Source organism: Sorex araneus, chromosome 2 (genome assembly GCF_027595985.1).
Source record: "Sorex araneus isolate mSorAra2 chromosome 2, mSorAra2.pri, whole genome shotgun sequence".
In the NCBI taxonomy this organism is placed as follows: domain Eukaryota; kingdom Metazoa; phylum Chordata; class Mammalia; order Eulipotyphla; family Soricidae; genus Sorex; species Sorex araneus.
The window spans coordinates 280,900,558-280,924,717 of record NC_073303.1 but is presented as its reverse complement, the minus strand read 5'-3'; the positions used below and the strand labels follow the sequence as shown (position 1 = coordinate 280,924,717).

At 55.9% G+C, this 24,160-nt stretch overlaps 1 protein-coding gene across 1 annotated transcript in view; it reads right to left on the bottom strand.

The window, feature by feature from the left end:
- The window catches only part of SLCO2A1 (solute carrier organic anion transporter family member 2A1), a 68,106-nt gene extending 47,957 nt beyond the window's left edge, over nt 1–20,149 (bottom strand). The window contains exon 1 of the mRNA XM_055127613.1: nt 20,037–20,149. Coding sequence (XP_054983588.1) covers nt 20,037–20,132 — 96 coding nt within the window. The 5' untranslated portion in view covers nt 20,133–20,149. The remainder of the gene's footprint in view (nt 1–20,036) is intronic.
- Between the last annotated feature and the right edge of the window lie 4,011 nt (nt 20,150–24,160).

The following is a 24,160-nucleotide window of genomic DNA, read 5'->3' as shown; positions in this document are numbered from 1 at the left end:
AGGAATTGATCCCATTAGCCAGAAGCTTGGTGATCAAAGTTCCCCAGAAATTATATTACTTCCAAGCAAGATTACTCATGGCTCTATACTCAGGAATCACTCCTGGCTAGCTGGGGAACCATATGGGGTGCCAGGGAATCGAACCCAGGTTGACTGAGTGCAATGCAAATGCCCTACCTTCTATGATATCACTCTCCAGCCTGGGGTCACTTCTATTTTTAATCCAGGAAAGATTTCCTGCATGTAGAACAAGTATCATTTATCTTTATTTGTATGTGTGGGAGGGAAGGAAGAGGCACGTTCACAGCATTAACTGTCAAACTGAAATAAGGTCCCACTGAGGAACTCCTTTGACTTCACTTATGGGGTTGCAGGGGGTGTGGTGTGAGACCATGAGTTCGATTCCCGGTGCTGTGCACATGTGTGGAGCCCACTGAGCATCACACGTGTGTGGTGAAGAGTTCCTAGACTGCTTTGCTGTGGAGCTGAACGCTTCACATTCTTTCTTCACATTCTTTTCGACAAGAAGACGGGGGTTGCTGGGGCCGAGAGAGGCAGTACAGCGTGTAGGCATTTGCCTTATAAGTGGCCGACCCCGTTCAATCCCCCCACATCCCATATGGTCCTGAGCACCTCCAGGAGTAATTCCTGAGTGTAGATCCAGGAGTAACCCCTGAGCACCGTTGGGTGTGCTCCCTGCCGCACCCCCCTCCGCCAAAAAAAAAAAAAAGATGGAGGTTACTCTTCTCTCTCGATTCCCTGAAGGGTTGAGAATTAGGCTGATACCACCTCACCCTCAAGGAAAGGGAAGCTGGTTTTATTTGTCAGAATGGTAAGTAGGATTGCCTTAGATTTGGCCCAGGACCCTAAGGAAGCTGGCCAGGAAGGAGGGACCTGACCCCACTGCCCCAAAGGCTGGCTGTGACCAGAGACTGGAGAGCCAGTGGCTTCACATAAGCTTGTTTCCTCACTAGCTGATGTCTCCCCATTCGTCAGTCTGTATCTTCCGCATCTAGTCAGCTGGCCTGTATCGAAGCCGCACTAACTCACCAGCTGAATGGAGTTCATCGTCATACACTCTGAGAGGCAGGCAGAACCCCGCCTGCTAACGGGCAAGGGAATGGCCGGCCTGGGGAAGTGATGCTGCTGTCAACACACACACACACACACACACACACACACACACACACACACACACACTCTCACGCACACGGCAGTGGGGAATTAGGCTGCACGGTACATTGTTCTGCTCCCAAAGCTGCCCAGTCATGGAGCTCGGGAACGGGTCCACCCTGAAGTTCTCACCAGGGTTCCAGGTATGTAACTGCTGAGTCAGCGGCCTCTCTGTGATGGCTTTACCCCAGCTCAGCAGCACTGGGCCGCCGGGCTCCCCACTTCCCCTGCGGATGTCACCGCAGTTCCCAGGCTCTTGCTTTCTCTCAACTCCTCCCGAGACAGTCTTGTGGAACCCACCCCCACGTGGGCCGCATCTGGTTGATCTTCAGCCTTTGCAGCACTTCTCCACACACCCCTGCCCTGGGCATACTCTCAGCAAGCCCCGTGCAGCCCTCCGGCCTGCAGCCCCACCGGTACCAACTCTGATTCCCTTTCAGTTGCTGACGTTCTCGCCCAAACTGCATGAAAGTCAGCAGCCTTGGGGACAGAAAGACAGACGAGCAGAAGCAGCCAGCCATAAACTGCCAGAGAGACTCCAGAAGGAGCCTGAGAGACTAGTGCCCAGGGGTCACCCACAGGTAGGGCCACCTCCAGCAGGACAAGCAGTTGATGCTTATCTGGCCAGAGTTGCACCGGTCAGTGAAGATAAAGATAACGGATCAGTGAAGATAAAGATAACAGATCGGTGAAGATAAAGATAACGGCATTATGAGCTGGTTCTTACGTCTGGCCACAGAGATAATCCCCCCCCCCCCCAGGACAGTTTCCACATCCCTACTCTTCACCCCGAGGTGAAGGCTCTTCACGTCCACCTGGGTTTAACTCCCCGCACCAGAGCCAGGAGGAAGCCCTGAGCACCACCGGGTGTGGCCCCCAAACCACAGAAAGTAAAATATGAAATACATGCAAGCCTAACATTCGCTGATAATAATTCATTCACTGATAATGAATAATTTACTAATTCATAATAAATCATTCATTTAAAGGAGAAAAAGTGTCGTGACCCTCTACATTCCAGCCACAGCTCACAGTGGAAGAAGCTAGAGCTTAAAGAAAATATATTTCCTGGAGCTGGAGCAATAGCACAGTGGGTAGGGCGTTTGCCTTGCACACGGCCAACCCAGGTTTGATTCCCAGCATCCCATATGTTCCCCTGAGCGCCGCCAGGGGTGATTCCTGAGTGCATGAGCCAGGAGTGACCCCTGTGCATCGCCGGGTGTGACCCAAAAGACAAAAAAAAAAAAGAAGAAGAAGAAGAAAATAGATTTCCAGGAAACTTTTCCTGCAAACCAGGGCAGGAGGAGGAGTGAAGGGTGGGGACCACCTGGAGAGACCCTTCCCTCAGACCCCGGCTCTTCACACCCTCCCCTGCCTTTGCCAGCTTTCAGGAGACAAAGACTGTTCCTCTGGGACACCACACACTTTCTCTATTATTCCTTCAGAGCACCACACCCAAACTGCAGTGTCAGGTAGTTGGATTGTTCTAGAATGTTCTGGACACCCTCACCGCTCCCCAGAGCAAAGTGGGAAAACACCGAAAGAATTAGTGTCTGCTCAGGGTTCAGCTGGAAACACATTTTGGCTTTTCCCTTCTTTAATGTTTACATTGATTTGAGGTGCCGTGGTTTGCAATACTGCTAATGGTAGCCGTTCATGCGTAACAGTCCCACACCTCAGATTGCAGTGTCCACTTGCCTCACCATTGTCCCACCACTGACCTCCACCCTTGTCCCAGTGTCCATTTGCCTCCACCACTGCCCAGCTCCCCCTCCCCCTGCTAAGCTTCATACTAAAGACCAGTTCTTGATTTGCTTCCTTTGCTCCTACTTTCTCTCTTTACATCCCACACATGAGCGAGGTCACTCTGTGTCTGTCCCTCTCCTGCCTAACGTCACTCAGCACTCTGGTTCCGTCCACGCAGCAGCGAACGACATGCTTCCACCTTTTCTTGAAGCAGAGGCGTATTCCATTGTGTCGACGTACCTGGTTCTTTATCCCATCACCTGTTCGTAGGCCTCCGGTTCTTTCCAGAGTCTGTGTGTTGTGAATACTTCAGCTGCGGGTAGTCAGTGAGGCTTCACACAGCAGTGGTGCCACGAGACGGACGCCAGGGGAGAGAGACCTCCCGATATGGAGAATACGAGTACAAGGGAGAGGTATTTGGAGCGATGAGGTGGGCTTCTTCGTTACTGTTGTGAGGCCACTCCCAGTGGTGCCCCGGGCCCAGTGCTCAGGGGTGTGGGATATGAGGGGTATGGGGAGGGTGTGAACGGAACCCAGGACCTCACAGGCTCTGCCACTCGAGCCGCCACCACTCCAGCGCTGGAGTTAGGGTTAGAAAGACAAGGAGAATGTCAGAAAGTGGAGAGGAAAAAGGAATCCTGCCAGACCCAAGAGATCAGAGGAGGGGTGGGTGGCAGGAGGAAACAACCTTCCATCTGGGAGAAAATTCTGATGAGGTGAGTTGAAAATCAAGCAAGAAAGAGGACTGCTGGGGGCTGGAGCAATAGCACAGCAGGTAGGGCGTTTGCCTTGCACGCAGCTGACCTGGGTTCGATTCCCAGCATCCCATGTGGTCCCCCAAGCACCGCCAGGAGTAATTCCTGAGTGCAGAGCCAGGATAACCCCTGTGCATCGCCGGGTGTGACCCAAAAAGAAAAAAGAAAGAGGATTGGTGGTCGCTGGAGCCCCGAAAGAGAACACATGCTGGCGTGTTAGGATGGCAGAGGGGACAGGTGAGAGAGGAGAGGAAGACAGACAATGGGGTGGGAGCATGGGGCGGGCAAGGTCTCAGAACAAGCCAGCAGAAGCTGAGGACTGGGAAAGGAGGGGTGATGAGTGACACGTGGGCATCTGAAGGAAAGGAATGGGGGGCGCAGGGGGTGCAGAGCAGGGGATGGATGACAGCAGGACAGCAGGAAACTCCAGACACAGTGGGATGCAGGTACCAGAGGGAGTGGAGTTACCCCATGGGGCTAGAGACCCGAGTGGACATAGGGGCCATCCTGGGCCCAGGCTGGCGGGAGGAGACTCTGAGGAAAGACAGGCTCACTCTGTCTCCAACAACACGCCCGGGCAGGGGCTAAAGTTGCACATGGAATGCAAGGTGAGTGACATGGTGACGACAGTGATGTGGAGCCCCTCGGGCTGCCGAGAGAGGCTGCAGCTGGGCCAAGGCTGTTATCTCTGTCCCCCAGCGCTTCCTGCCCAGAGCCGGAGCCCCAGTCCATCCCGGAGTCTCCGTACATTGCTCTCTGTAAGTCGGAAGCGCTGCCAACAGCGGTGTCCCCGGGCCGCGTCCCCTGAGAAAGGAGCAGGCCCAAGAGTGGAACGGGCTTCATTCTCAGACATCAGGCATCTGGCTTCTGACTCGGGAGAAGCCAGAGTCTGGCGGGGTGGGGTTTGACTTAAGGCACATCTTTCTCCTGGTCTTTATCTGCTGTTGTTGGGACAGGGGGCACAGTGGTGCTGCTGGGGGCTGACTCCTTGTTCTGTGCTCAATGATCACTCCTGGCAGGGCGGCCCAGGCAACACAGGGACACATTGTTCTATCTCTTTGGCCCCTCTTCTCCTCTGTCTTTTTTTTTGTTTGCTTAGTTTTTTCTTTTGGCTTTTTGGGTCACACCCCGGCGATGCACAGGGGTCACTCCTGGCTCTGCACTCAGGAATTACCCCTGGCGGTGCTCAGGGGACCATATGGGATGCTGGGAATCGAACCCACGTCGGTCGCGTGCAAGGCAAACACCCTACCTACTGTGCTATCATTCCAGCCCCTCTTCTGGTCTTTAGGTGGGAAGATCCTGATTGCCCCCAGCTTCTTCTCCAAGTTGTCAGCCGGAGGCCCTGGTGGGGTGCAGGGGGCCAGGCCGTCTGCCCAGTCTACATAGTGTGTGTGTGGGGGGGCGCGGGCTCAGTGCCAGCTCGGCTCCATCACCTCAGCGGGTTCCTCGGGACACGGCCTCCTCCTGTGGGCCCAGTCGGGTTTCCCATGTCTCCGTGGCTGGGCTCTTGCCTCTCTTCCTCCCAGCCCTCACAGGGGCAAAGATGGGTCCACAGAGGGAAAAGGAGGAGGAACTGGGGGAGGCCTGGTCCCCGGTGAGCAGCACAGGAAGTGGCCGGAGACTTTCTCAGAAGACCCCGCAGGTGCCGGGAGAGGGAAGGAAACGTGGGCAGGCGGGCCAGGCGGGAGGTCGGGGGAGGCAGGGAGCGCGCTGACTCTTCCCATCGGAAAGCCCAGCTTAGATGACCCCGGGGAACCTCCTTTCCTGCCACCACTCCCTCTGGACTCCGCACCCCACCGCCCAGTGCCCTGCAGAGACCGAGGGGTGGGAATCCCCCCGCCTGGGGCTGGGGGAGCACTCAGGGCGGTAAGGCCTGAGCACCGTGAGCCGGCCGGTCTAAAGGCACCAAGGCAAGGCCCCGGCCTCCAGTTTCCGGTTCCTCCCCGCACAGACTCCAAGCTATAAATATCAGCGGCTAGAACCCTCCCGACCCCAGCCCCAGGAACACCGGCCGGGCCAAGCTCTCTGGGAAAGGAGCCGGGATGCATCCCCGCCCAGGCCCGCAGACCTGTATGCCCGGGTACCTGGAAATGCTTCGAATTCCAGCCCGTGGCTGTCATCAGGCCCCTGAAAAGACAGTCCCCTGCTCTCTCCTGTCTCCAGCCCGAGGCCAGGCCAGGCCCGAGGCTCAGGGCATTTGGCTGTGCCCAGCAGCACGGAGCTCTGGACAGACTCAGGCTACAGCGTTCCCCCAGCCCCCCCGCCAATCATGGCCCCCCACGTTTCCTGGCCACCATCTCAGCCAATGTGACTTCCCATCGGTCGCTGTGAAAAAGTGGGGATAAAGGGGGCGGGGCTGGAGAGATAGCACAGCAGGCAGGGCACCTGCCTTGCAAGGGGTGAATCGGGGTTCAATCTTTAGCACCCCATGTGGTCTCCAATCCACCAGTAGTGATCCCTGAGTACAGAGTCAGGAATAAGCCCTGAGCAACACCGTGTGGGGGCCCAAACCAAAACTAACAACAAAATAAAGAAGGGGTGTGCCTGGGGAGGTGGATGGTGCAAAGGGCTAAGCGCATGCGCTGCACACAGGACTGGGCGCCACCCATGGCAGGCACGGGGCCCTGTGCAAAGTCACCTGCGGAGAAACTGCTGGGTACGGCCAGTAAAACACAGGAGGGAAGGGGAGGAGAGGGAAGCAAAGGGAGGGAAGGGGAAGGGAGGGAAGAAGGGGGGAAGAAAGGAGAGAGGGAAAAAAATAGGAGAGGAGAAAATAGGAGTGAGTCAAAGAGAAAAGAGGGAAAAGAGAAAGAAAATACATGGGGAATGTCACAACCTTATATATTTTTTGCTTGGGCGGGGGTGGGAGGGGTGTGTGGTACGCCCCGTGGTGCTCAGAACTTCCTCATGGCAGGGTTCCGGGGCACGGGGATCAAATCCAGGCAAACGCATGCAAGACGGGTACCCCTCCCACTGTGCTATCACCCCAGACCTCACAGCATCTTGACTTTGGCACGGGGATGGGCATCGTCTCCCAGCCCTCCCTGCACGACAGAGGTGCCCAGAGCCCAGAGTGTGCCCGAGCTGCCTGGAGGCCGCAGGAACAGCCCGCTGAGCCCCTGATCTGTTCAGGGGTCGGAGACAGGGCCTAGATGGCCACAATACCCAGCTCCAGGTGAGGCGTCGCTACCGGGAGGGGGGCCCTCTCGGGGAGTCATGCCCTCCTGGGCTCCTGAATTTTCCCTCCAGACTCTTCCTGGACACAAGGGTGGAGTCTGCGCGTGAATCTGCCATGAAGGAGGCCCCCCGGAGGGAACCCCAGGAGTTACCGCTGCCTCGCTAACTATGGGGTGTCCTCACCCAAAGGGGGCTGGCTGTAGCGTCAGTGGGGGTGGGCAACGCCCCGACTGGCCCTGGCTGTGTGCATCTGCCTCCCTCCCAGACCCCGGGAACGCTCGAGGGCCAGGGCAATGGGGCGCTACCATCCACACCTGGTTTGATGGGTAGGATTTCACCCACAGCTTTCTGGACACCCAAGTGAAGGCATCACAAAGCATCTTGAGATACGCTAAGCAAATACTTGACGTCTCCCAGCCGCAGCTGCAGGAGCAGCAGACATGAGCTCACCCACCTCCCGTGCATCATCCGTGCCTGTCTGTGGCCCAGGGGCCCATGACCTCAGCAGCAGAAGGATGGCACAGCAAACCCTACAGACCTCCGGGACAGGGGCCACTGGCCGGCCCACATCTCCTCATGGCATTTTCAAACTGTGAGAAGGCATGCAGGGATGCCCCCTTGCACACTTTTCATTCCATCAGTGGCTTCTCCATTTCCTGCACCCATTTCTCTAGTGGCCAGGCAGTGCTCCCTTCTCCTGGACTTCTCTGGCTGCCACTAGCACTGTCTAATCTGTCACTGCCCTCTGCCCTCGTGGGGGATTCTGGTGTGTCAGTTGGCCTGGCTACAGCCCTCCCCCTCCCCCTCTACACACACCTGGTATTTCACCAAACTCCAATCTAGGAGTTGCTGTGAAAGGAGCTTGCAGCTGTTAATTCTAACTCTAATGAGAAGACAGTAAGGCGGAAAGATCACCTGGGTGGGCCTGATTCCATCAATCCAAATGCCGTAAAGGCCCGAGGCAAGGGTGGAGAGAGGATTCCTGGGGACAGTCTTCGGCCCTGCAACCTGCAACCACAGGGCCTGTCCAGGAAATTTTTTTTTTTTTTTGCTTTTTGGGTCACACCTGGCGATGCACAGGGGTTACTCCTGGCTCTGCACTCAGGAATCACTCCTGAGCATATGGTCCATATGCTCAGGGGACCATATAGGATGCTGGAAATCAAACCCGGGTCGGTGGCGTGCAAGGCAAACGCCCTATCCGCTGTGCTATTGCTCCAAGTTCCTGTCCAGAAAATTTTATTTCGCTCCTGTTCACACCAGCAACTGGTTTTGTTGTTGCCCAACACTGACTTGCTATGTTCACACATTGGGTCGCAGTTCTCAGACACTGCTGTGTTGTGTTGTGTCGTGTCGTGTTGTGTTGGCTGTGTGGCCCTGGGGATTGCATACTTGGTGGCTGTGCCTGGGGCCCCAGGTGGGAGCAGGCCTGGGGTTGCGATTAGCACACAGAGGGTGCAGTTTAGGATCCAGCTCCGGGCTTGCAAACCCAGCGCTTTGCCTTGAGCCGTCCCCAGACCCTACCCTCCAAATTTTGGATTCGCTTTCAGCCCCCATAATTGTGTAAGCATTGTGACAAATCTCTTTCATATAAACATATGTATGTGTGTTCCAGTGACTCTGCTTTGCTTTGTCTGAACCTCCCCAGTGCTGATGCCCTAATACCCAGAACCTGCAAATATATTGTCTAACATGCAAAAGCATCATTGCAGATGCTATTAAACTAAGACATATTTTTCTTTTTAGGTCACATCTGAAAATGCTCAGGGGTTACTCCTGGCTCTGCACTCAGGAATTACTCCTGGCAGGGCTTGAGGGACCATATGGGATGCTGGGTCGGCCACGTGAAAGGCAATTCCCTAACCTCTGTACTATTGCTCCAGTCCCTAAATTAAGATTCTTACAATAGGGAGATTATCCTGAATCATCTGTGTGGGCCAATAAAATCACAAGGATCACTACAACTAGTCAAAGATCCCAAATCAGAATAAAACACCAAAGGAGAGAGGTTTCCCGATGCTCACTGCTGGCTTTGAGGATTGAAAAAGGGGCCCCAAGCTAAGGAATGCAAGAGGCATCGGGAGCTGAGAAGAGGGGGGGAGAAAAATAAGATCCTCCGCTGAAGCCTCCAGAAGGAACCCAGTCCAAGCCACACCTTGATTCAGGTCCTCTGTCCTCCAACTGTAAGATGGGGCATTTGTCTTACAGAGCTAAGTTGGTGATTTGTCATAGCAGTGGTAGCCCGTCCTACCCAACATCAGTACCCAGCGCGGGCTCCCTCATTCTCAGGTCACCCCGTCTGGTGTGTCGAGGCTCCTCCCGAGGATAAGACTCCCCTGGGTCCTTACTCACCCCTACAGTTCTAGAAGGAATTGCAGGCTTGGTGTCCCAGCCTCCTCAGGGCAGGCACAGGACTCAGCGGGACCAAGCAGAGCCCTGCTCCACGGGTATTTTCAGGCAAGGGCCAGGACTGAGGCTGCGACGGAGGCAAATGACACCGACACTCAAAGAAACATCCAGAGGGACAGACCAGCTGGTATCCAGTCCAGTTGTCAAACCCTCTACACACGTTCCTGTTGTGTTTTGTCTTTTAGATCTCTGGGTTGCTACGATCTGCAGGTACAAATGTGCGTGCGTGTGTGCGTGTGTGTGTGTGTGTGTGTGTGTGTGTGTGTGTGTGTGTGTAGGGAGTATGGGAGGGGTCCCATGTCACAGATCTCTGTCCCGTGAACAGAAACCATGATTCACTACTTCAGGATTGCCCCATCCCAGTGCCTCTGGCAGACAATGACCCTGCCTGACTCACGGACACTGTCCCTCGCACAGGTTACATGTCAGACCCGAAGTGGCACTGGTGAGACTTCCGAATCCGTGTCCCCAGGCAGGTGGATTCTGTTCTCTCGCTAGCTTCTCCTCCCAGTTCCTTTCCCTCTTACTTGACGCCTTTGGGCACCTCGTGTTTATTTGTGTATCTGCCCCGTTCGCTTTGCTCCTTGCTGACGTGATGGATGAGTACCTGGTGTGTATGTGAACGAGCGGGCAGCTGTGCCCACACCATTCCCGGCCTCGGGCCCTGTTGCTTACAACACTGTTTGCCGCTGCCTGGCACACAGTAAGGGGTCAATCAAGGCTCACCACATGCCTGGGCGAAAGTCCTCCAGGGATGATGCTCCCTATCCGCCTTTCAGCCCAGGCCCCGGGTAACTTCTCAAATCCTATTCCAGCATCTGTGACCACAGCCTGGCCCGCAGGCCAGCTCTTCCTTCCTGGCACAGGGCCCATCAGATAGCGCTTCCCTGAGAGGCCTGGATTCCCGAGTTCTGAGCCAGTCCTGGGAGTGGGTACCAGAAGAGCGGAGAGGACTTCCTGGACACAAACACCCCTCAATCTGCCCAGGAAAGAAAATCTCCAACATCCTGACCTCTGACGATGAGGTCGGGCCCGTTACCTGGCTCCGCCTCCCGCACTAGGAACACACTGGACACAGCACTCCTGGGGGTGAAAATACACCCCAGGAAATGGTCCTTTCAGACACCCCCCGCTACCCCACTGTGCTGGCCACACCCCTGCTCTACCTTCAGGGATCCCGAGACCATCCAAGTGTCTGTACCATCCGTCCCACCGTCTGTCTTGTCCCTCTGTCCACACATACTTTGGTCCTTCAGACCAACAGACACAAGCTGGGCTGCCTACTGATAGTTTGGTTATATTTTCCCGAGTCAAATGTGACAGCCCCCAGCACTGGCGACACCCCCGCCAAGCCTTAGCTCTTCACTGTTCCTCCCTCACAACACCCCCCCGCCAAGCCTTAGCTCTTCACTGTTCCTCCCTCACAACACCCCCCCCCGCCAAGCCTTAGCTCTTCACTGTTCCTCCCTCACGCTTTTGGCTCAATCACTTGACACATCGTTCTCTCCTTGAACGTCTAAGTAGTGTGTTACACGACATATGTCATTCCCACCCCCCTCCCAGGAAGAGCGTCGACGCTGATGCCGCGTCCACCCCTCTGGGGTCCCTGGTCTCGCTGCTGGGGGGCGCACCTGCCTTCCATCGAATGGAACTGAGCAAAGGTCGAGTGGGCTGGAGGCCTTCAACCCAGCCTCCTCGACGAATGAGGAGACACAACCTCGCAGCTCTGCCAGGGCAGCCTGGGGCATCCTGGCGGTCACCCAGCTCCTCTCTGGAAGCTTCTGTTTCTCTCCCTCCCACGAGTATCTCCATTCTTGGGCATGAGTGTCTCCGATGGTACATTCTGAGCCAGAATTAGACAGACGGGTCCTGTTCCTTCCTGTAAAATGTCACAGCAAGGAAGGCCGGGGACCTGCTCATTTCAATTCACCCTGGCTCCTGTGGTTATAAGACCACAGTCCTAGGGCCAGGGACACGGCTCAGTGAGATGCCCATAACTTGCCCATGGAGGACCACAGAAACACAACAAAATTCCTAAAAGTCCTAGGGCAGGGGCCGGAGTGATAGTACAGTGGGTAGGAGGGCATTTGCCTTGCATGCGGCCGACCTGAGTTCAATCCCTGGCATCCCATATGGTCTTCCATGCAGTGCCAGGAGTAATTCTTGAGTGCAGAGCCAGGAGTAACCCCTGAGCATTGCTGGGTGTGACCCAAAAGGCAAAAAAGAAAAAGTCCTGGGGCATGGATAGCATGTTCTGAAAAACAGTTGTCAAAAATAGTTCTGACCGGATGGAGAGAGCTTGTCCCCCTGGGAAGCAGAGCTGGTGGGCAATTTTCTTCTGGGTGCCTTTGAAGGGGCCCAAAGCCAACAGCAATACCTGGCAAAGAGTTTCCACGCTGGACACTGACTAAGGGCTGGAGGAGGAGGGAGGGTCCAGAGGAGAAGCCTGCCTCCAAAGCTCCTGCCCCCAAGTCGTCACACATGTCCCCAGCATAGCCCAGGGAGCTCTGCTCACTGCTGTCCCCGACGGCACCCGCCATGCACAGCAGCACCACGAAGAGACGTGAGACCCCACAGCGGAAGGGAAGGGTGGGTGCCCCCGCACCCCAAGGCAAACATGTCGGTGAGGGTCACAGCAGCTCATCACCACCAGTGAGCCCCGCGGCCAGTGTTGGAGCAGCACAGCCCACTCACCCACCATGCAGGCCCTGGAGAGCAACGCAGCCAGGCATGGGGATGGGCAGGGCTGGGAGTGGGGGCAGAAAAGTCTGAATGAAGCCTCCTTCCCACTGTGCCCGAACAGCTAGCAAGCTGGGAGGTCCAGCCCGTGAACTAGTCCTGACCGGAGCTGTCTGGCATCTTGCCCCAAACTCCATGTGCCAAAGAGGCATGGTAGGTGCCTTGTGCATCCGCATGAGTCAAGACTGGGGGGTAGGGGGGTGTCAGGGAGAAGGAGGAGGACAAGAAGGAAAGAAAGGGGGAGGAGGAGGGAAAGGAAGAGAAGGAGGAGGAAGAAGAGATTTCATAGGAGAAAACTTCAAGAACTAGAGTTTGGTGCAGTTATTAGATATGACACCAAAAGCAGGATTCAGAAAATTAAAAATTGATTAATTAGACTTCCTCAAGAGGCTGGGGGTGGGGTGGGGGTGGAGGGAAACCGGGGATTCTGGTAGTGGGAAATGTACACTGGTGGAAGGATGGGTGTTGGAACATTTTATGACTGAACCCTATAATGAAAGCTTTGTAATTGTGTATATCATGGTGATATACGAGTATACAGCACCAATAAAAAAAAAAAAGACTTTGAGCAGGAGAGGTGGTGGGAGAGCATACGTCCTGCACGTGTGAGGCCTCTGATTTGATCTCTGCTACTGATCCACCCAGCACCCCCTTTAATTCTTATTATGGGGACCACTTCCAGAAGTGCTTATGGAAAACCCTAGAACAATAACAAAATCTAAATTCTTATATTTTGTGAAAGAAGATTAAAAATAAGCTAAAGAGAGGGAGAAACTCTTTGCAAATCACATGCCCCATAAAGGCCTTGTATTACGTTAATAAAGAGAATCCCACTGAAAACAGAGAAAACATACAGACATATCATCAGTGAAGATGATTAACATATGGCAAATAAGAACAAGAAAAGCTGTTCGAGATCACTCAGAATCAGGGAAATGCAAGGTAAGAGCTCAAGAAGATGTTGCTACCTACTGGAAAAACCTACCCACTGGAATATACCTACTGGAATAACTGTCATTAAAAGTAATGATGTCAGGGACGGGGCGATAGTACAGTGGGTAGGGCCTTTGCCTGGCACGCAGCCGACCTGGGTTTGATCCCCGGCATCCCATATGGTCTGCCTAGCACCACCAAGAGTAACCCCTGAGTACCACCAAAATATATATATGTATATATATATATATATATATATATATACACATATATATTTTAAAGTAATGATGTCAGGCTCAAGAGACAGTTCAACAGGCTGACCACCTGCCCTGCACACAGGAGGGCTGGGATCTATCCAGGTCCCCTGAGCACCCCTGTGACTAACCCTTGAACCCTGCCAGGTGTGACTTCAAAGCAAAAACAAAAGAACAATGAAAAGTCCCCAATACATGCTGATAAGAAAGGGGAGCGACTCCAGTGCTGTTAGGGCAGATGTGGAAGGGTGCAGACTCTCACAAACATGCCTTTCTTGAGATGATCGACTTGCTAGGGCCACAGGGCTAGCACACGGCTGAGGGCCTCGCAGATGGCTGACCCAGCTTGGAGCCCCAGCACCACAGGTGGCCCCCCAAGCACAGCCAGGAGTAATCCCTGAGCACAGAGCCAGGAGTAAAAGCCCTGAGCACGAACAGGTACCATCCACCCCTGCTCACCCAACACACACAGACCCAGCAAACGGTGTTCACGCCAGTATCCTCACACAAAAACCATGGCTGGGAGCAGCTTTATCTGTAAAACCCCCCCACCTGGGAACAGCCCAGAAGCCTGTTCCTCGCTGAACAGTCACAAAGGACAAATGACGGTATATCTATGCGGTAACGACTCTCCAGCAGTGAAGGAATAGATGACAAGTGTGTCCCACTTGGCTACATCTCAGAGGCATCTTACTGAATGGACAAAGCACCCCAACTGGTCCTATAGGACTCCGTGTCTGACACGGAACAAGAGCAGAACACCTGAGTAGAGGCTGGAGGTTGGGGGGGCTGGGGGTGAGGAGCACCACAGGGTGTGTCTGTGGTTCAGCAGCACAGGGACAGGTCTGGAGCTTACGGGGTTGTTTCTCTGACTAAGTGACAAACCACACACACACACACACACACACACACACACACACACACACACACACACACACACACACTGCATTCCCTTCTTTTCCCGCTACTGGCATGTTGCTGTGTACAGTTAGGAAAGAGGGAACCCCAGGCCAAAGGTGCAGGGAGGGGACACAGGACCATGCAATTATTTTTCTCCTACGACTATCTAATTTCAAACTGAATTTTTTAAAAACCCAAACAAATCAAGCTTTGCTTGACGCTAAGAACTTAGTTGATTTTCTCCCTGGTCCCTCAGTAAGGATGGCCCCAGGTCCTGGAAGCAGGTACTCAAGGCACCTTGTGGGTCCTGGAAGGCACAGCCATTTCTTCAAGGTAGAAGCTAGGGGAGTACGCCCCAAGTGCGTGTCAGTAACTGTGACTCCAAACCAGCTCAGGCCCCAGGGCCTCTGTGCCCAGGAGCACTCCTGGTTTCTTGGTGCCCCCTTCCCAGTTCTCTGGCTCTGCTCCCTCCCTGACACTCCACAGGAAGCCCCAGAGGGAAGTCAGGCTTCAAGCCAGGCAACAAGGCAGTTTCTGGGCCCTGAGTTTCACTGTGTGTGTGTCCGACTGGATGAGGGAGTGGTCATTCCTTAATTTCCAGTCATGGGAGCTCTCAGCCTCAAGTTTTTTGTGTGTCTGTCTGTGAATAAGAGGGAGAGAGAGAGAGAGAGAGAGAGAGAGAGAGAGAGAGAGAGAGAGAGAGAGTAGGTTGTCAAGAGAGAGAGTTGTCATTCCTTAACTCTCAGTGAGTGGGACCTCTCTACCCTGGGTTTTACTGTGTGTGTATAAGTATGTGTGTAAGTATGTGTGTGTGTGTGTGTGTGTATACAGATGTATATTTATGTGAATATGTGTATGAGTATGTGTGTTTGTAATGAGTATTGTGTATGAATAGTGATATGTCTATGAGTATGTCGTCTGTGTGATGAGTATTGTGTATGAATATGTATGTATGTGTGTGTGTGTGAGAGAGAGAGAGAGAGAGAGAGAGTGTGTGTGTTTGTGTGTGTAGTGTGCATTCCTGAACTCCAGCTGAATGGGAGCTCTCTGGCCTCGGATTATACTGACAGCGTTTTCCTGAACAGAATTCGCAGGTTGCTGTGATAGAACCTTGCTTTGAAACTGAGAAGTGAAGCCCCAACTGTTCCCTCTGTCCTAGGGGCTCCCCAGGAAGTTCCTCAGGAATAGGAAATACCTCCCCACAGGAAAGGGGGACTCGCTCTCAGGTCAGGGGGAGGAACGCTGAGCCCGCCAGGAGCAGAAGAAGCCCTTGCTCTGCACAGTCCTGCAACCCCCACAACCCCCAGTCCACCCCCAATTGCACTCTGACCTTGCTGAGCTCTGAGAAGAGACAGGCTGGGCACAGGCCAGTGATGACCGGGGAACCAGAAACTCAGTCTCCTTACGGAGTTACCTGTCCATTTGCGTTTCTGGTGCCTGCTTCCCAACTCAGGAGTGACAATCTCTCCAAGTGCTTTGTTACTTTATTTTTTTATTTATTTATATTTATTTATTTATTGCTTTTTTGGGTCACACCCAGCGATGCTCAGGGGTTACTCCTGGCTTTGTACTCAGGAATTACTCCTGGCGGTGGTTGGGGGACCATATGGGATGCTGGGAATCGAACCTGGGTGGGCCGAGTGCAAGGCAAACGCCCTACCCACTGTGCAATCACTCCGGCCCCTACTTTATTTTTTTTAATGAATTGTTTAATTTGGGGAGGGCACTCCAGGAAATGCGTGGGGAACCACACAAAGCACGAGCTCCCGCCCTCGGAGCCATCGCCAGCCCCCCAGTTTGTTACTGAAAGATGGCTTCAAGGTCAGTTCTTCCTCTGTCGAGAACGGCCCCTCACCCAAGAAAGAGAAGCCGGAACCACCCTGGGACGGGCTGGGGAGAGCAGGGAGTCAGAATTCTCCCACTTCTCCTGCCACAGCCCTTAACTTATCTGGGGGAAAAACCGTTTCCTTCCTTCCAGCCCCCAAGCAGCGGTGGTTTGAGGCCACCGGGCCCAACCTGGAGGTTGACCTGGGTCCTTTCTCCCCTCCGCCCCATGGAAGGTCCCGGATGCAGGTTCCTGACTCGAAGCTCCTGACCCCAGGCAGCAACTCAAGGGCTAACCTCAGTCTGGCCCCCAAGGTTTCATCTTGAGGAGAAACAGAACGAGACGTGAGGCTGCCAGACTAAGTTAGCCACAAAGACTCCCTCCTCCCTCGGCCCTGCGCACAGCCCTCGGACAAGCCTGTTTTTAATTTAGAGTGAGTTCTAGAAGCGCACGGAGCCCTGCACTCACTGTAAGAGAGAGGCGAGGAGAGAGGCCTCGAGAGTCGCTGCAATTTCCTCTTGGCAGGGGAGGCACAAAACTCCCCCCAGAGTCGGTGTCAAGAGGCTCCTTGGATGAGAGCTGAGACACAGGGCCAGGATCGCAGGTGACACCCACTGCAAGCACCCGAGCTGGGCACCAGGGCTGGGGAGGGAGCAGCAGGAGGGCCCCCGAGAAAGCACAGCATCCGGCCACAGGCTCACCTGAGGGGGTCCCACGCGCTTTAGCAGAGCTGACCCACACCCCGGTGAGGTGAGGTGAGGTGAGGTGAGGTGCCATGGTTAGGCTCATGTTCCCAGACTCTCTCGCCTTGGGGGTGCCCTCACCCCTCCCCTTTCTGAAGATGCGCCTCACTCAGCCTTGTGTTCCTCATGGGCAGTTTTTTGTTTGTTTGGGTTTGGAAAGAGCTTCCCCGTGGTGGGGAAGCCATGCCTGCCGTGGCAGGACTTGAACCTGGGGCCTTGTGTACAGCAGCCATGTGACCCAGCCCTTTGACCCAGCCCTTGGAGCCCCAGCCCTGTTCTCCTCCTCATTAATGGCGACCATAATAGCGCCCATTTGGGTGGGTTGTAATGAGGCCTGAATATTAAAACACTTCCATGGCTCTTGTTGCATTCAGGCAAGGCCCATTACAGTTAGCTATCATTACTATTATTTGGACATTATTATTAGCCATAGTTTCTCTTAACTATTAACTCGGCCTCGTGGAATGAGGCTTAACTTGTAGAATGATCGTTCCTAAGCCACGTTGGATTGTCCCGTCCTGTTTGCTGAGGCCAGAGCTGACCAGCAGCATTCACAAAGCCGCTTTCCTACACCTGGTCCCGGTAGTACTCACTGGACCCCAGAAGGTGGCACCTGCTGGTGTCCCCCAGTGTTTTTACAGAAGGACCCCAAGACCCACAGGAGTGAGAAACATCCCCCTCATCCACCTAATGAAGAGGCCGTGGTGGACATGGAGCCGAGTCTTCTGCCTTCTGCTCCTTCCCTCCACTGTATATTATATAGGGTTTGGCAGGAAGGTCACAAAACGGGTTGGTGAGTCTGTCCCAGCAACAAGGATCCTGAAAAACGGGCACAGGGAGCGATCGCACGCCTGCCAACCATCTCTCCGCCCAAGCCCCGCCGGGAAGGTGCAGAAGAGCCTGGGATGGCCCATCCCACAGCAGCCAGGGGAGAGCCTGGGGTGAGTCTCACGGCATTCCAACCTTGTGCCCAGTTCCAGGCTGAGAAGCGAAGCGAAGCACAAGTCTCTCCAAACTCTCATCTCAGAAGTACCGCCATCGAGGGAGGCGGTGATTGAGAAAATCTGGTTCTCAGAGTTTAAAAAAAAAAAAAAAAAGAGAGTCTCATAACTGGCATGAGACTAAGAGAGACTCGGAGGAGGCCAGCTGGATGGGCCCAAGGCAGGCACGCGCAGCCAAATCATCGGCACGTGAGCAATTATCTTCTTTTTAGAGATCTTCAAAGAAACTGCTGTCATAAACTCATTTATTTTAGGCGCTTGGGGCAGGCCCTACAGACCCACCCCACTGGGGTCAGTGAGCCTCGCTGTCTGGCTGATGGGAATCTGTCTGCGGCAGTCGTGCCATCCCTGCGGCAGTCCCTGGGTAATTAGTGAGGCACCCTGCTCCCTCACTGGGCCCTCTTCTCAGACCACACAAACTCTGCCCCCACCCTGCCCTCCTGATTTCTCCGGTAAACACCAGAGTTGCTGCTGAAATGGCTTTTTGCTGCAGAATCTTTTCAACGGTGGGATCAAAATTGTGGTATTGGGGCAACAGAGATAGTCCAGGGGTGAAGGCACATGCCTGGCATGTGGACGGTGCGGGCTCAGTCCCCAGCACCACACAGGACAGGGTCCCCTGAATGCTGTCAGGAATTCTGAGCACCACCCGGTGCAGTCTCAGTGCTCCCCCACCACCACCAAAACCCTGTGATGATCTTCACATCTCACCTCCCCAAGCAAGAGTGGAGGATGATCTTAACCGGCAGGTTTTCTTTCTAATGCACCCATTCCCATGCAGGACTGGGTTCAATGAACAGGCGGTGGGGAGCAGGGCAGAGCAGATGGGGCACTGCAGCAACCCCGCCCACATGACCAGCCCACCGGGACCCCCACCCTTCCTCTGGGGACCTGGTGTTCCCCTCCTGGCACCGGCAGAGGCTGGTCTAACCGCATGAGCTCTGTGGCTGTCAGAGACAGCCCCTAAGGGAGCTCCCGAATCCTGCTGTGAGCCTGGAGCTGCCCCACGAGGGGCAGGGGCCAGTCCTCAGCAAGCCTCTTGCGTCTGGATGGGGCAGTAAGGGGCAGTGTGGGGCAGTGAGGGGGAACCACACGGCCATGCACTCTGGGCTCCAATCCCACAGACCTGCAGGTGGACACCTGCCCAAACATTGCTGTAACAGGCATGTTCTGGAGACAGGAACGCTGGCCCGCTGTGGGGGCACTGGATGCAGGCTGGGAGCAAAAGCCTGGAGAATGCGTGGGGATTCCCACCAGGAGGAGAGGAACCTTGAGCTCTTCCCTCTAAAGGACCAGCCCAGAGCCTCCCCGTCCGCCCCAGAGATGCCCTCCACCATTTAAGGGCCAGGCAGGTCACTAGGCTAGGCCTGTTGAATAATAGAACGGGCCAGAATTGTCCTGTGTCTATCCGGGGTGGAGGTGCACACACCTCCTGGAGTTCCCTGACCCGCAGCAGCAGACCCGGGCGATGGGTCTCTGAGTGCCCGCGTGCGTGCACCCACACAAACACACACACACTCCAAACACACACACACACACACACACACTCACACACACCTGTGTTCTATCATGGTGAGCAGGTGCACACACATCCAGGAGTCCCCTAAGCCCCTGAGTCCCCTGACCACAGTGGCAGACCTGGGCGACGCGTCCCTGAGTGCCTGCACACACACACACACACACACACACACACACATACACACACACAAACACACACACACATACACATGTGTCCCGGCGCCACCTGACCCGCAGTTGCAGACCCCAGATATGGGTCCTGCAAACCCCAGATATGGGTCCCTGAATGCCTGCACACACACACACACACACACACACACACACACACACACACACACACACGTGTCCAGGTGCCCCCTGACCCTCAGTTGTAAATCCCAGAAATGGGTCTCTGAATGCCTACACACACAAACGTTCCGGCGCCCCCTGACCCGCAGCTGCAGACCCCAGAGATGGGTCCCTGAGTGCCTGCGCGCGCGCGCGCGCGCGCGCACACACACACACACACACACACACACACACACCTGTGTCCTATCCTGATGTGCAGGTGCACACACAAGTCCAGGAGTCCCCAGACCCACGGCGGCAGACCACGGTGACGGGTGCCTGAGTACCGACACAAACACACACACAAGCACGCACACACACACACACACACACACACGCACACGCACACACGCACACGTGTCCCGGCATCCCGGACCCGCAGCTGCAGGCGCTGGGCGACCAGCCCGGGTCGCGGCGCCCAGCACGGAGAAGCGCGCCCCGACGGCCCCGCGCGCGGACGCTGCCCCCCGCCGGAGTCGCGCCCGGAGGGGAGGACGCTGGGGCCCGGGCGGTCCGTCGGGCTCCCGGCTCACCTTGATGTTGCCGAAGATCTTGCGGCGACAGCGGCGGGCTGGGCCCGAGGTCCCGGGGCCGCCGGGGCGCGCGCCGAGCTCGAGCAGGAGCCCCATGGTGCGGTGCGGGCCGGGGAGCGCGGGGGGCCGGGCGCGGACTGGGGGGCGGGCGGCGGCGGCGGCCCGAGGAGACGCGGCGGAGACTGAGCGAGAGGGCGCGCGTCCACAAGTTTTATAAGTGTCGGCCCGCGGCGCCGATGATGAAACGCGCTCTCTCCTCCCTCTTTCCGCGGCCGTCGGAGGCGCTGCGGGCCCCCGCCCCGCCCGCCGCCGCCCCCCGCGCAGGTGGCACGCGGCGGCGCGCGCGCGGTGGTCTCGGCCCGGGGGGAGCGGCGCCGGTGCCTGCGGGTGGAAGGGGCCGGTCCCGGAGGTGCGGGTGGTCCGGAGCTGGAGCTGGTGCTCGAGGGGCGCCGGGGGTGCCCGCGGGGCGGAGCGTAGGGTGCAGCGGGACGGAGCAAGAGTCAGGGGCGCGCGAGGGGTGCAGCGGGCGCCCACTGGGAGCCGCGGGCGTGGAGGAGAAGCCCCGCGCGCCTTCCCCACCTCCCGCCGTGCTCGCGGCGGTGTCCCAAGCGGGTCGCTGCTTGTCCGCACTCGCAGAAGCGGCCCTGGCCTCGGTTCCCAGGATGGCTGAGACGCTGTTTGTGACAGGGACTGATTTCCCTTTAAGCTGCTCTTTGCGCTGGAGAGGGGGCAGGTAACAAGGTGGAGAGGTGGGGGCCGCCCCGGGGCTGGGCCCTGCGCTGGCTCCGAGCCAAGGTAAACTCCAGGCGCTGTCAAGTGTCAGCAGGGCTGGGTCTGACCTGCTGCTCCCGCCGCTGGGACTGGGGTGCGGGGCTGGACACGCAGGACGCACCCCGCTGACCTCTTTCCCAGGGCTGGAAGAGGGAGCAGCGACTTTATTGCCCCAACCCCAACCTCACCCAGTTTTGTTTTACCCCAGCCACTATTGTAAGTGCGGAGAAGAAAAACAAGGCTGGGCTTTCCCGGAGAAGGCAGGAGGATTCTGCCCCCAGTGCTCGCGGGACGGAATCCAGCACTGGGCTACTTTTCCGGCCGTCTTGATTCCTGCAGTCCCCTGCAGAGAGGCAAGTTTGCAAATTCACCACTGACTCCCTGGGAAAAAAAAAACAAAAACACAGATGCACCCCGGTTAGCGAGCCGGGCTCCTAGGGCGACGCCACCACTGAGCACTTGCCAGGAGTCCTCCGTGTCCCACGCACCCCAGCTTGGCCTCACGCTTGCAGGCTCTCCTCTGGTCTGGATACAGCTGCAGGGCAGAGCAGTGGGAAAGTGACCGGGCCAGTCAGGGCATGGCTTTCCCGAGTACCGGTGGAGGAACCAAGGGCATCCCAAACAGGCCACCAGGCTCGGGGCCACGGTGCTCCGTGTGTGCCCAAGAACGAGGCTCTTCTGAGCTTGTTGCTTCTCGCTTAGCAGAGGCCGCACCCTCGAGGACATTCCCGATCCAGCGTCCCCCTTGGCTGCATGTGAACGGCCCTTGGAGCTGTGCTTTCCAGGAAGGCCCCCAGGACACACCCCTCACCTCACGCCCCTCTGGGTAGACCCGGGTGTGCTGCCCTCCGCCAAAGTCCATGTAAAAAGTCCTCTGTGGAAAATAAAATGGAAATGATGCTTCAGTACACAGCAGGGGCTGGGAGACAATATCCGGCTTAGGCACCCGGCTGCGCGCACCCCACCTGGGTCCAATCCCTGGTACCACATGGCCTCCAGAGCGTGACCTGGAGTCCCCCCCCCACCCCCACCCCGCCAGCACCACCACCAGCATCACTTTGGTGGCCCCCGACCACTGCCTGAGCCATGCTCGGACCCTCACATTGAACCCTCTGACTCTGGCACACGCCCCCAGGTCCCCTCAGCACCTGAATCCAGAATCAAACCAACTGAAACACGGTGACTGAAATTCACACACCTCCTTTATAATACAGCTGGGACCTCACCCCAGATTTCCTGGACCCCGAAACCCAGAGTTGAAGTACCAGACCCCTTTGCAAAGTTCTTCCTGAGGTCTCAGTTCAACAGCGAGATGAAAGCAGAGGCCAGAGAGGCCCAGGACACAGGCCCCTGGGGCTCTGAGGCGGTGCCCGGCCTCAAGGCCGAGTGAGGCTTCACTATGGTCATCTAAAGATGCCAGAGACCGGGGCTGGAGCAATAGCACAGCGGGTAGGGCGTTTGCCTTGCACACGGCTGACCTGGGTTCTAATCCCAGTGTCCCATATGGTCCCCTGAGCATGGCCAGGGGTAATTCCTGAGTGCAGAGCCAGGAGTAACCCCTGTGCATCGCCGGGTGTGACCCAAAAAGCAATAAATAAACAAACAAACAAAATAAAAAATAAAATGCCAGAGACCAGCCCGGCATCCGGGTTCTGGGCATCTCTCACAGAAAGGCCTCTGCCGAAATTCTCTGCTTTCCTCCATTTTTTCTGGATGAATTTAGCGGGTTGTGGTGGAGACTCAGCCCCAGTGAGATGGAGGAGGGGTTTCTTCTCACAAAGCCCAGGGGTTCTCTCCCTCAGGGTTCCCCAGAAAGTGAGACCTCATGATAGAGACCGGCTGGTAGATGGGAAAGGCAGTGGCAGTGAATTTCCTGGGAGATGATGGTATCAGTGGCCCGGAAGTGGCAAAAAGCCCACTTTGCAGAAAACAGTAACTAAGGTCTGATAAAACATTCATCAGGCCAGCAACAGAACCAGGGGAGGCGGGATCCCCTACCGACAGACGCTGCAGCAGGAACAAAAGGTAAGGAAAGGAATTTCAAAGAAGACTATCAACCATTTCCAACCTTTCCCGCCCTCCCTGCAGCTGCCCTAGCAACGGACTTTTACCTTGGTGGAAGCCCTACATGGAGGCAGGTTGGGATAACCCTATAAAAGCCACCTTGAACAAATGCTGCCCGAGCCCATGGGGCTGCTTGTGCCCACTTGGCTGCCCATGTGCCACCCACTCCCCCCTTCTTGAGACGTGTACTTTCCTGTCTAATGCTGGGGTGTGTTTAGAGGCTTCTCCACCCTTGGAAAAGCCCGCGCTCTCTCTGGAGCGTGCTACTCCACTCTCTTGCTTTCTTTCCCTCCCTCTCCTTCCTGAAACCTCCAAGTAAAGTCTGTTTTTACTTCAACTCCTTCTGAAATTCTTTCCTGCAGGGATGAGACAAGAATGCATAACCCTGGGTCCCAGGTGGCAGAGGCGGATAGGGAGAAAGTGACCGTCTCTCTCCTCCCTGCCTCACATAATGAGCCACCCGTGGGCCCACTGACATCACTCATGGCTGTTCATCAGCCGCTGCCCACTAACCTCTCCTGCTTCTGGAAGAATCCAGGGCCCAAGCACCCAGCAGGAGAGCCCATGTATGCCTTGTAGCCCCAGCTACTTTAAGTCATCCTGGATCCTGTGGCACCCTAGGAAACAGGCGGGAAGATAGGGGAGCCCCAGTAGCCCCAGTAGCGTGTTTGGGGGGGAGTGACAGCAGTCCCTGAAACCAGCCCAACGTGTGAAAGCCTTCAAGGCAAAGGAGCCCAGGAAGCCATTGAGGTGCAGACTTCCAGGCCAAGCACAGGTAGAGCCCTGAGAGGAGTGGCACCAGGAAGCCGGGCACAGACAAAGAGCAGCCAGCCACCAGAAGATCAATGCTTTTCCTGAGGAAAAGCCCCATTCACTCCTACTTGGGAAAGAATTTGGGACAAAGGCAGCTCCAGGGAAAACCTCCATGGCTAACCTTCCCCCAAATGCAAAAAAAGCCCTGTCCACTCTGGAGCAGCCATGGTTCTCTCAGGAGCACCTATCTTTTTTTTTTTTTTTTGTCACGCCCGATGAGGCACAAGGGTTCCTCCTGGCTCTGCACTCAGGAATTACTCCTGTGCTCGGGGAACCATATGGGATGTTGGGAATCGAACCCGGATCAGCCGTGTGCAAGGCAAATGCCCTACCCGCTGTGCTATCGCTCCAGCCCCTCAGGAGCACCTATCTTACCTTAGCTCTCCCGCCTATCCCTTTAGTCCCCAAGACATTTGTTATTTGTACCTCACGGTCCTCCTGAGAGAAGAAAAAGCGAGTTGTGGAAATCCCAAAGG